This window comes from Chrysoperla carnea, chromosome 2 (assembly GCF_905475395.1).
Source record: "Chrysoperla carnea chromosome 2, inChrCarn1.1, whole genome shotgun sequence".
Classification (NCBI taxonomy): domain Eukaryota; kingdom Metazoa; phylum Arthropoda; class Insecta; order Neuroptera; family Chrysopidae; genus Chrysoperla; species Chrysoperla carnea.
In genome coordinates, this window is record NC_058338.1 from 59351584 (window position 1) to 59363892 (window position 12309).

At 27.5% G+C, this 12309-nt stretch overlaps 1 protein-coding gene across 13 annotated transcripts in view; it reads left to right on the top strand.

The window, feature by feature from the left end:
- Positions 1–12309, top strand: part of LOC123293984 (glycogen synthase kinase-3 beta-like) — a 105618-nt gene that overhangs the window by 78383 nt on the left and 14926 nt on the right. For 7 of the 13 annotated variants that reach the window (XM_044875022.1, XM_044875023.1, XM_044875011.1 and 4 more), the window contains 3 exons: positions 6434–6624; positions 7050–7133; positions 11585–11605. In XM_044875022.1, the coding sequence (XP_044730957.1) occupies positions 6434–6624; positions 7050–7133; positions 11585–11605 (296 nt within the window). The remainder of the gene's footprint in view (positions 1–6433; positions 6625–7049; positions 7134–11584; positions 11606–12309) is intronic. The other 6 variants (XM_044875024.1, XM_044875025.1, XM_044875013.1 and 3 more) reach the window with 1 other exon arrangement.

The following is a 12309-nucleotide window of genomic DNA, read 5'->3' on the forward strand; positions in this document are numbered from 1 at the left end:
AATCTATAATGGAAAAATGCCTTTTGGGAACTCGAAAAACTCTTTTATATAATAATTTATTCACATATGATCAAGTTTCGTATTTGTTGTAACATAAATTTCATTTAAAAACACTCAAGAGAATTGCACTAGTTTTTCAGATAAAAACAATACTATTGTACTGAATAATAAATATCTTCAAATATATAGAGAATTATTCATCTGCTGCTCTACAGTCAATTTCAAAAATAAATATCGTGTTTATTGCAATTTTATAGCGGAACACTTTAGGTATCTTAGTGTTTCTATCAAATTAAGCTTTATTTTACTTTTTTGATTTTTTCGTCTTTGAAAAATCGTATTTATGAAGCATTTATTTCAATAGATCCTTAAATTTTTTTAAAATCATTTTTAGTTTTCTTTTCATGATTTGTAGTAAGTCAAAGTATTTATTAGATTTGGGGCAAATATTTATATAATGAACCTATTCCAAACTGAAATTTACACGATGGAACCTAATCAAAATAAAAAGAAATCGCATTTTCTCGGCCAACTGTCAAAATCAGCTAATTGAACAAATATTAACCATTAGCCATCATTAGGTATTAAGGCCATTTTAGATTTAACGTTGATATTATTTGTACCTTATTTTCTTTGATAATGAATTTGGTTATAGCTTCATGAATGTAGACGAAAATTAAGTATAAATTTTTTTCTAAATCTACCTTGGATTTCGAAATATCGAAAGTTAAATAAATAATAAAACAAAATTTTCGATATTTTATAAAATACTCCAGATATCGAAAAATTTTATTCTTACATTTTGTCTTTTATTGTTAAATTCAACATAATTCACCATCAAAAGTAAAAATATTTTTGTTTTTTGTGTCCCGACTACCATGCTCATACATCCTTAATTAGTCGGATACGACGGGTTTGTTTGTTTTCAATAATTTATTAACGTTTTAACTTTAATTTAAATAGTTATTTTTTTAATTTGCACCGACTAGTTTTGGAAAAATCTATGAAAACATATTATCCATCTACCGTTTCACCATAATACCAATGTTAAATATGCCTACTTTTAAGTCATTTATTTATTTAAATTAGCGAGGACACCTCCTCCCCCCTCTTAAAAGTTTCAGAAAAAATTAGCAACAAATCTCTCATAATACAAAGAAGTTAACACCAAATAAAATTTATAGTCCTCAGTATCATCCCTCCGAAATTTCCTATTTAACTTCGTTATTTTCTTCTTTCACAGGTTATTGAAAATTTATTAAAAATTTGGAATACTGTCCTTCACTGCTGACTTTTTTTAAAACATTAAAGAAAGTAATATAACATTTGAAGAAACCTAATCATTTTAAAATAATTCGAATATACTTTATTTTATTATGGTCGCGGAATGGACATTACATATTCCCAATTCTTTAAATATTTGAATAATTTCGTCATTTCAAAACGAAATTTGATATTTTTTTTAAAGAAAAGAAAGTTTACTTTTTATATCGTTTTACGTAAGGTTCTTAGGTTCCCTTTATGTATTTTAGTTCTCATTCACTTTTATAATAAATAACTATACACTTTATCTATTTTTATTATCATACATATTCAATTCAAATAAAGAAACATGTATAAAGTGGCGATGTACTACTTTCAAACTAGTTACTTTAAATGGGTTCCTTATATTTTTGCTAAAACTTAAAAAAATGAAGGTGTATTTTTCTTTCATGTAAAATACTGACACGATATCGGACTATAAATATTATTGCTTGAAAAAATTAAAATAATGACAACCTCAACCCGAAGTTGGCCGTTTCATATTGAAGTAAATTAAAAATACTTTCAAACAATTGTCTAACGATTGGAACAAGTACAGCTAAATATTTGTATTTACAATAAAATGGGATTGAATTTAAAATATGAATTCATTGATACAAAATCACTGAAGTTAAATAAACAAAATCATTACTTCTATGAAAGAGATTGATTTTAGTTTATAGTTATGCATTTTATTGATGGAAAATAAAATTGTACTTAGTTGGAATATATAATCGTGAAAATGAAGCCAAATGTATGTAGTTGTGACAATCACATCAGTATTTTGTTATAATATTTATAAGTGGTAGTAAAACCAATCAAAAATGATTTGTTTTGTTTGTCATTTCTTTTAGCCACCTTCACCACTCAACCCCGAACGGTAGTTGTATCACATTCGTGGCACCATTCGCCATATATGATCTCGCTATGAGGTTGGGACAACCTCATATCGGTTGGTATTATGTGTTAGGATAACATCTATAAAAATCATTCGGAACATGTTTGCCTAATACATTTATTATTTAAATTTAGTATATTTTTTCGTTAAAATATTTGTTTAGTCTGTTTTTTTTCCTCAGCGGTACATTTTTTGACCGTGAGTCTTATTTTTTGCCAGAAGGTATCATGATAAGCTTGAAAATGAAGGATAAATCATGGAAAAGAAGTTACTTTAAAAACATACGCTTTGGGGTTCAAAACATGTGGTGGGCATGTTGGATTCACACAAGACATTCCACTCGAAAATGGGGTCTCTTTGATTTTCGGATAATTTTTTGTACAAGGCTTTAGTCTATGTATCAAAAACTAATCACCCAATCGTTAAATGAACCCAATTTGTGAATTTAATTGATACATACGTATCGTACCCCCTGGAAAAATTGCCAATAACCGGAAAAGTTTGTTTTCGAATTGTATATAAATCATTTTCAAGCTTAATTTTTACTAAAAAAAATTCCGAAAATCGAATACATTTGATGATTGTATGATTATTTTTGTAGATTCACAACAAACAAAATTTGTTGATCTAACTACCTCCGAAATTCTCTGCGAAGGTAGCGGATTTTTTATATTTGATATAAAAATTTACAATCTTGAACTTTTAATAATACTTTAACAGTAGTTTGTAAATAAAATTTGTAATAATTGCCTGATAAACAAAATTAACATAATATATTAAGTACGTGTCGTGGGCTTATTTTATTTTTAATAAATTAATATTGTTCTGGATATTCATTAATATTGAAGTAGTTTTTTTCCTCAAGTGTTAATTCAGATTCATTGAATTGAATAATTGGAAAGAGGATTTTATATCAAAGATATGAGCATGGGCGTGGAGAAATTATCAAGTTTGTTTGCAAAGGATAGGCTTATTAATTTTTTTACAAGAATTTATTGTATTCTTTTCAAATATCGAAATAAAATTTTACGAAGCTTACGCACCTATGCCTATCGATGTTCAAATTTTGGTACTAATATTGGAAGGAAAAAACACATGCCCAAATGACCTTAAAAGCTTATTTTAAAGATTTCTCAAAAAAGCTCATATAGTCCACCTTTTTAAAAAAATTCATTCATTTAGCCTTTTTTATATCTACATTTTAATACAAATCAACACTCACAAAATTTTTAAAAGGATCATCAAAGGGTCTGGTCTCTATTTTTTTATTGTTGGAATCAAAATTACGATATAAAATGTATTTTATCTAAATCGGAGATGATTTTTGTTTCTTAATTTGAAAAAACTTGGTAAATAAGATAATTTTTACCCATAAAATACAAAAATCCGGTTTATTTAACGATTGAGTAGGTAGTTTTTGAGATATCGTCTAAAATCTGTTCGATTTTTGAGATTAAACGACTATTTGACTAAATAAATTGCTCTTGGCTAAATCATTGCTCGTAAACGATGATTTTAATCAATATTTCAAACCAATTGTTAAATAGTGAGAGACCCGTCAAATGCCCTAATTGCCTCTTTTCGATCCTCTCTTGCCTCAATAAAGATTCGAAATGTGCGGTCGAAACCATGTAAAATATAAAGCATGTTCAAAGTTCAAACCTTAAATAACAGAACATAGTGTATTTAATCATAAAAAATGTTTATTATATAATATTCAATAATATTATAAGCATATGAATGATTCATTTAGTGTGGTGTTCTCCGTGTCGTTGTGTAAACCCTATTTGCTTATACACGATATCAACACATTTAGAGTTGAAATAGTTTCGGACATTTACAAAGGTAATATTTAATTTATAGCCAATTACCTTACACCACTAAATATATGAACTTTTGTAATTGATCAGCTATGTTTCACCTTGAACTACTTACCTTGAAATCTACTGAGGATAAAAAATAATTTTAATAATACATTATACAAATAAAACAAAAATAGATATTGCACCTGATGTTATTTTTATTTAGAAATACACCGTTATCCGTCTGAACAAATATCACCATACAATTAAAAAAATACATCACATAATATTCCCCTTTAAACTCTCCCCTTGAGCCACTTGATCCTCCAGTCCCATTGACTTGAAATCACCGTTCGAATCATAATGGAAGTTGTTCCACAATATGGTTCACTGACCATTTTATTTATAGTTAATGCACAATTAAGTACCTAGAAAAAAAATTTCAAGTTTAAAAAATTAATTGCATCTTATTTATTTATTGTTCATACATTAGGGATGACTGACCAGCTCTGTTCTCACATTTAACTCACTCACTGTCCTAACTGTTATTTATATGTAATATAAAATCTGTATAACAATTTTCAGCTTTAGTAAATTCATTTAAATACCACAGCAATCATAACCGTTTTGAAAGCATATATCTGACCCCTGTTCTACCGTTCGCTTGACTAACCACAGTATGTGTGTTAGTACACTACTATAACCAATCCTCAAATGATTAGCTTTTATAAATTCAGATAAATTTTTTTGGTCTGGCTCTTAATCCATTTCAAAAATCACATAAAAACACTTTCACTTTTCCCAAATTTACCGTACAATATTTTCAAATTTGATTTAATTGTGAGGAAGGGGATTTTAGGCGCGACCTTGATAACAGCTACTCCAATTTCTATTCATATTATGAGTTTCTAAAGATGTATCTTTGCCCTGTATATTTTTCATTCAAATAACGCTAAATATGTTTAAGACATTTTTTCCCCCAAAAATGCACGCCCTTCATATTTGTCTGGTTTGTTTATAATGGAACACCCCTGATTCGGTTATTGGTAAAAAATGTATTAATTTATATTTCCAATACAAATTATTTAATTGATTTAAAGTGTTGAACCCTACATAACAAAACTCCACAATCCTCCTACACGTATTTGTATAATTTAATATAAATTTTCTATCGTGTTCTTTCCTCGATGTATGCTGTCCAATAAAAATATTTTATAAAAGTTCAGTAAAATTTTGCATTCGTTATATTCGTTAGTGGAAAATCGGAAATTATCAGAATATTAGAAATATAATTCTTGTAGTCACGCCCTTTCGAAATCAAAAGAAATAGTATTCTAATTTGCAATTTTAGTTAAATCGTCATCAGATTTTCCTTTTATTTTTCAACAGGTTTCATCTAATTTCAAAACAATTAATCAATTTTAATGGTGACGTAATACTTAATAATGTGTGAAATAATTTTTCGATTTTATTTGTAATTAAGTAAAAATTATTTAGTTTGTTAAAATTAATTCTCTGACTAGACAGAAAATTGTTATTTAATTTTTCTGTTGGGAAAATATTCGAAATAAATGATTTATGGACATTGTAAAATACTTTCAGTTTCAATGCTTCGTTGTTAGTAAATATGGTAAATACATTTAATTAACCTTAATAATTCTTGATAGTTTGATTTTTTTTATAAGAAAATTTTCTCACAATAGAAATATTTCTTGAATAACTTTATTTTTATTTGTAAGTATTCATTTTGCTAGACAAAATTTGTTTTGCACTTTTTAGTGATTTTAAATATTTTTTTTGTTTACGCTCCCGAAGGTTGCTTGTTAAGTAGTAAAGTTACTAAAATTTGGAATTCGGTTCATAATGAGCGAGGATATTGAGGAATAAACCTAATTATTAACCTCCTCCTAATAGTCGATTGTTTGGATATGGTCGATTCACAAAATAAAACTTGAAAATTTGGTCTATTGAGAATTGACAGGATTTTTCTTTTCTATATTAAAAAGAAAGTTTAATTAATTTCATTATTTCATTTAAAAAAATTATTTTCTGAAGAAATCTGATGTAATTGATCTAATTTAATTTTTATCTATATTAATTTGTTTAATAAAATATCAATAATTCGTTTACGATTTTTAAGATTAGCTATTAAAATACTAATACTCAAATCGTTATTAATCCGTGAAGATAACTTTTAGAACCATATAAAGCAATCGTAGAATCGCTATCTTTTCTAGGATTGTTTGAAAATTGTCTAATTTTTTTTAAGGATTTGTTTAATTTGAATTGATATATAAAATGAATCCAATTTTCGGTTAGCTATTAGTGAAAAAATGTGTGGAATCATGAATGAAAATTTAATAATCAGATTTATTAAAAAATTGTTATACAAATAAATTTATTAATAATTTTTTTAATTTTTACTTTACAGTTAAGGATGGTGGAAAGGTGACAACCGTAGTGGCAACGCCCGGACAAGGCCCAGATCGGCCGCAAGAAGTGTCTTATACTGATACGAAAGTTATAGGAAATGGAAGTTTTGGTGTTGTTTATCAAGCAAAATTATGTGAGACTGGTGAAATGGTGGCTATTAAAAAAGTACTTCAAGACAAAAGGTTTAAAGTGAGTATTATTAAATTTTTATTCAGTTATATATGATGTTAGAAAAGTCCCGTAACAGCAAAATTTGGAAATTTTAGAAAAAGTTTCATAAAAAAGTTGTAGACCAAAGAACTTTTAACTAATAAGAGTCCAGAGAAAAACTTGAAATTAGATGGTGTTCATCTTATTTTTTTTTTTAGATAGATTCGGCAGAACAATTCGCTATTGTTTTCCTTGACCCTCCCCCCCTCTCTTTTTTATGAAATCATCTTGACCATTTATGGAAACTTAAACATCTAGTGTTCTACAAGCATGTTATAATCTGCAGAAATCTTCAATAAAAAATATATAATTTTTTTCGGTTAATATTGCCGAACCTCCATAATTTGAAAGAAAAATTTTTTGTTTAACATTTTAAGTAACATCTTCATATTTTAATTTTTCAGAATCGAGAACTTCAGATAATGCGGAGACTGGAACACTGTAACATAGTCAAATTAAAATATTTCTTCTATTCAAGTGGTGATAAGGTATGCGATCGCATTCTCTTTTAAATACCTTTAATAATGTTGTTCTTAATGTCGTGACACTCTCCAATACCTCCTTTTTATTTCATTTTAATGGGTTATTCTTTCTCTGTGTTTTTTTATATTTTGTGGGCAAAATAAATATAAAAGAATATTTATTTTCTTAACAGCTGCGTTTAGCCAAAAAAGTGAATGGTTCTGAGTAATCGATGACAACTCACAATAATCGGAGTGTTCTATTCGCAACTTTCCTCTGGAACGATCACAAGCGTTCATTTTGGCTAATCGCAGTTATTTTTCCATTTTTTCCAAGATGTACTTTAATGTCAGTCGGGTTATATGTGTATACGCTTTTAAGAACAATTATTTTATTATGCAGTAATATTCCGAAGTTATGGCGTTTTATGTGAAATCAACAATGATCGCATAATTCGGGGTAAAATTTTTCATATAAATATATTTACGGGCAAAAAAAAACCCAAGCATTTTTTTGGAACTTAAATTATAGAAAAAGTCTCCAGTTAAGTATCAAATAATGCTTATGGACGTTTTTTTTTTGTTCGTAAATGTTGTACATGGTTTTAAATAATCGGGACCTTCGACAATTTATCGACGTTATCAGTCTTAGACAGAGTGTTATTTAGCATATGCTATCATTAATAATTCAAGATTTCCAAAAAATCTTGAGTGGCTTAATTTAAGGCTGTTATTTACAAATTTTAAACTGGGATTGTAGAAATTTTTCTTATTCCACTGTACCAATGTAGGTGTGAAAAATGAAAATTGGGGAAGTTAAAAGAATTTTCGAAAAATAAAAGTACCCAGAGCAGGTATAATATGAATACCACCTATGACATATCCCAATTTCAAATCGATAGAGTAAAGAATATAATCGCAGTGCTTGAAATTCAATTGTTACTTGAACCATTCTTATCTTTAAAATCGCTTTTCTTTATAAAATTTTTTTGCCGCCAAATTAATATTTAAGAGGGTTCTTAAAAAAATTTACGCCAATCAAAAATTTGTAAGTAACAGTCTTAACTGAGTCTACCAACTTTTTCTTCTACGAATACTCTTCTATGTTGTATGTTCTCTTTCAACGGGCACGCAAAGTTCGCAATGTAAAGCCAAAATTTAAAGATAAATTTTCTGTTTGTTATTCTATTAAGAAGGAAATTATATCACATGCGCAGAACCATTTTGCTCGTCATTTCTCAGACTTTCCGACTCACTGTGTCAGAATGGTATAATGAATTTTTCGCAGCCAAAATTATTTTGCAGGTGGTTTTATTTAATTATCTTCAATTAAAATTAAATAATAAAAAAAAGAAACATGTTCGTAAATTTGAAGCATGTCAGAAATTTTCCGAATGACTTAAAAGTCAATTAATAAGAAAATAGTTGGTAGACTAAGCATAATTACATGAAGTTCTACAGTTGTATTTAATTAGTTTGGAGAAATAAAATTATTAAAATAAGGGTAATATATATTAAAATTTAAATCATGCAGTGGATTTATCACAAGTATGCAAGCTCGATTTCATTTTCCATTAGTTTGCTTTGGTATTGTAAAAATATTGTGCTAGAAGTTATTTATCTCGTACAGGCACTACTTTACGATTTGTGTGAAGAAATAGTGTGATATATAAGTATATTATTGTACGATATAAAATAGGGACATCAAGAGAGGGATAAAATTTACTTACGAGCACATAGTAATTATAATATACAAGTTTAATGTTTCGAAAATTGCGTAGAATAACACATAGACTTTTTGGTAATGCTTTTTAAGCAGTAAGATCGTTTTTTTAAATACATCCTGCTCTCGCATTTTATTACTCAATTCTAAATTTTTAAATGCAAAAGTTTTGTATACCGTTGGAAAGATACGTCTTCAATACAAAATGAATTTTTACGTGATTCAAATAACTTTTTCTATCACCAAAGTTTGATACAGACCCTTTCAATAAAAGTATAACAGCTTTATCTATTTTTAATGAATTAAACTCTCTCAGATATCTAAATACTAAGCTCATTGTACAATGCTCGAGCAAAGAAAAAAAAAGAAAAATACGATATTTTGTTTACAAATATCAAATTCGTATTGAACATCCTAAAAAAACACAACCGAAGAAAAGCCCTAGCGAAGAATTTGCGTTAGTCAAGGCAGCTGCGACCTCCAACGGACGTAGACTTACACAAAGTTTTCATTTCTGTTGAATTTATAAAATTTTAAGACCATAATTTTTTATTCAGTCCATGTTTGTATCTGCTGTACCACAAACGCCTATTTAGTATACAAGTTTTGCATATTTCAGGAAAATGGTTCAATAAAACCGTGCTTATTATTGTTCCAATAAGAGACAAAATGGTACTGCAGGATGTACATTTTATTCTCCAGTTACCATAATTGCTCGGTTCCAAACGCTTCAGTCATTTAGAATCACTCAGTATATTTATTTTATTAAAAAATCATATTAAATTGAATATAAAATTTTACTTTGTTGATGTTCCAATTTCTATATTAACGATTTTTCAATGACAAATATATATTATATATTTCGATTACGAAGTAATCGTTATCGGTATGATTATGATATACGTTAATCATCGTTAAATTATAGTAGCTGGATATCGTATTATCTTTGAAATTCTAAATTTAAAGACTGGGCTTAACAGGAGTATAGGAACACCAGTCAATCTAACGACTTTTCAATAAATAAAAGACGTTGCACTAATCTTATGAGAATTGGGTTTCGGTTAAATTTACTCATTACGCGAGCAAATGCATACGCTTTTGAGTTATGAACATTGGAGTATTAATATTCAACGTATATCATATCTCAGAAAATTTTGGATTTGAATCAAACGTAATAATAAAGAATAACACAAATACGTACGAAAAATGAAATCAATCTCTGTAGATTTCGGTAAAAACGGGTAAACTTCGAGATAAACGGAATTTACTTATTTTTAATTACATATTTCGAAAATATCGAATATTTATTAAATGAGTTTTTATGATATTTAAGCATAATCTTTGATTATGTAATATGGTAGTATACATTGCGGTTAAATGGCAAGGAACTAAAAGACTAACTTTAAACATTGTTATCAATACATTTTCTATAATAACGGTGCGTAATTTTGTTTAATTTCTTAATCGATTCGTTAAAAGCCGTGATACTTTTTGAAAGTATTCAAGAAATTATGCCGGTCTTCGATGTAACAGCTTCAAGTTGGCACTAACTCTTAAACTAATTTTAGGAGCTAACGTGTTGCGGCCACATATGTGGCAAACATAGTAAAAACATAATAAATGTAATCGACTCGCTTATATTTGATGTGATATTTGCCACGTATATGGCCGCAGCTTCATTCTCCGAACTTTTTTCCCGTTTCTTTTTTTAAAAATAATTATTGAATTTAAAGCTTAAGTATAAGTATAAGCGGCCTAGCATAGACGCTAGCATATAATTTGTTCGAACTGTATGATTGGTCTCATATAGTAGTTTCATTGGACATTTTTGAATCACAGATATGCGTAATCGATTGTACTCATGCCTCCAGCTTAAGTCTAAAATATTGACAAATTTTATTATATTAATAGAGAATATCGATGATTTTTTTGCTTTAATAAGAGCTCATTCAAGTAACAAACAAATCAAATATTATATCCTATTTGTCTACTTAATAGTTTAAAATACTTATATCATCATATATCATCGATTTTAATTTTAATTTCACTTTTTGTCATATCTTTTATGATAATTTAATATTCTGTTTAGAAATGCGAAAGAAAAGCATCGATAATTCCCTATTCATTCTATGCCTTTAAATCGGTAGTATATTTCTTTACATTCAACGCCTAAAATAAATCAAAATGATCGATTTTTAATTTTTTCCTAAAAATTGATATTATTTTATATAATTTTCGTTTTTCTCCCCCAACCTTCAATTTTATTAACTAACAACATGAATTCTTCTGTAATCATTGATTTAGACATACATATCTTTGAGACGAGATTCTAACCAAAAACGTAAAACAGTATCTATCTTTTTAAATCGTCCTACACGTTCGAATGTTTTTGTAAAGTTCTCGCTAAGTTCTTCCTTAATATAATTGTGTCGTGTTATGTCTATAATCGTCCTTTTTCGTATATAATACCTATTAGGAAGCTTAAAAAAAAAATGAAATAATAAAAAAATATCATAATCCCTCGCTAATTTCACGATTGCTTTTTGGATATTATTAAAATGAAAGTATTAATAAATAAGAAAAATAAAATAAAATTTCAACATTTTTTCCATTTTTCCTTTGGGGATATTTAAAAAAATTCGTGATTAATTTTCTTGATCGTGGAAAACTTAATACTCATAGAAGAATTATTAGGAATAAAATAAATTTGAACTTAATAAACTAATTGAAAATACCTCACTTGTTTTTAATGTAGCTTGCAAATGATAAAGCAAAGGTAAGAAATTAGTGTTTTCATTTGTTTTCGATGCACAAGTTTTCTTCTCAACGTTTTTCTCTAAATATCATTATTGATTTTTGTTATTCTCTTTAATCAAAGATTTTTTTATCAAGTTTGTATCGTTTGTTTTTTCTCTTTAATATTCGAATTATTTTATAAATATATTTATTTATACTTTCATATTTAATGGTTCAGTCTTGTAACATATTTCAACAAATTTTCTTGTCATTGTATTTTCATATAAATTAAACAAAATAATGAAGCTTGAATTATCAATACTGAGATAGATAAGACGTTTATCTTTAAAATTGGTCAGCTGACGACTAATACTGAATTTTCCACATTACACATCAAATTAGACGTAATGCCTAAAAAAACTTAAAATTAAAATTGATTAAAAAAAAGAAAAGTTCTTAACTTCCAAACACGAAGTATAGATACAAGGAGTCCGAACGGTATAGGCTTTTCCGTGGTATTAATGTACACAATAATTAACCCAGATCATAATTAATTCCAGCTTCATTTTTGTTTTTACATTGTTCGCTTTCTTTTTCAAAAAATGATTCGTTGAAATAATTCATACGAATTAATTAATACGTTTGAACTATCTTGTTAGTAATGCTGAATACATTTTATCTTTTTTTTGCATCCATTTGTAAATAATATAATTTTTCAAACACTACTAATACTATCTAAGAGCT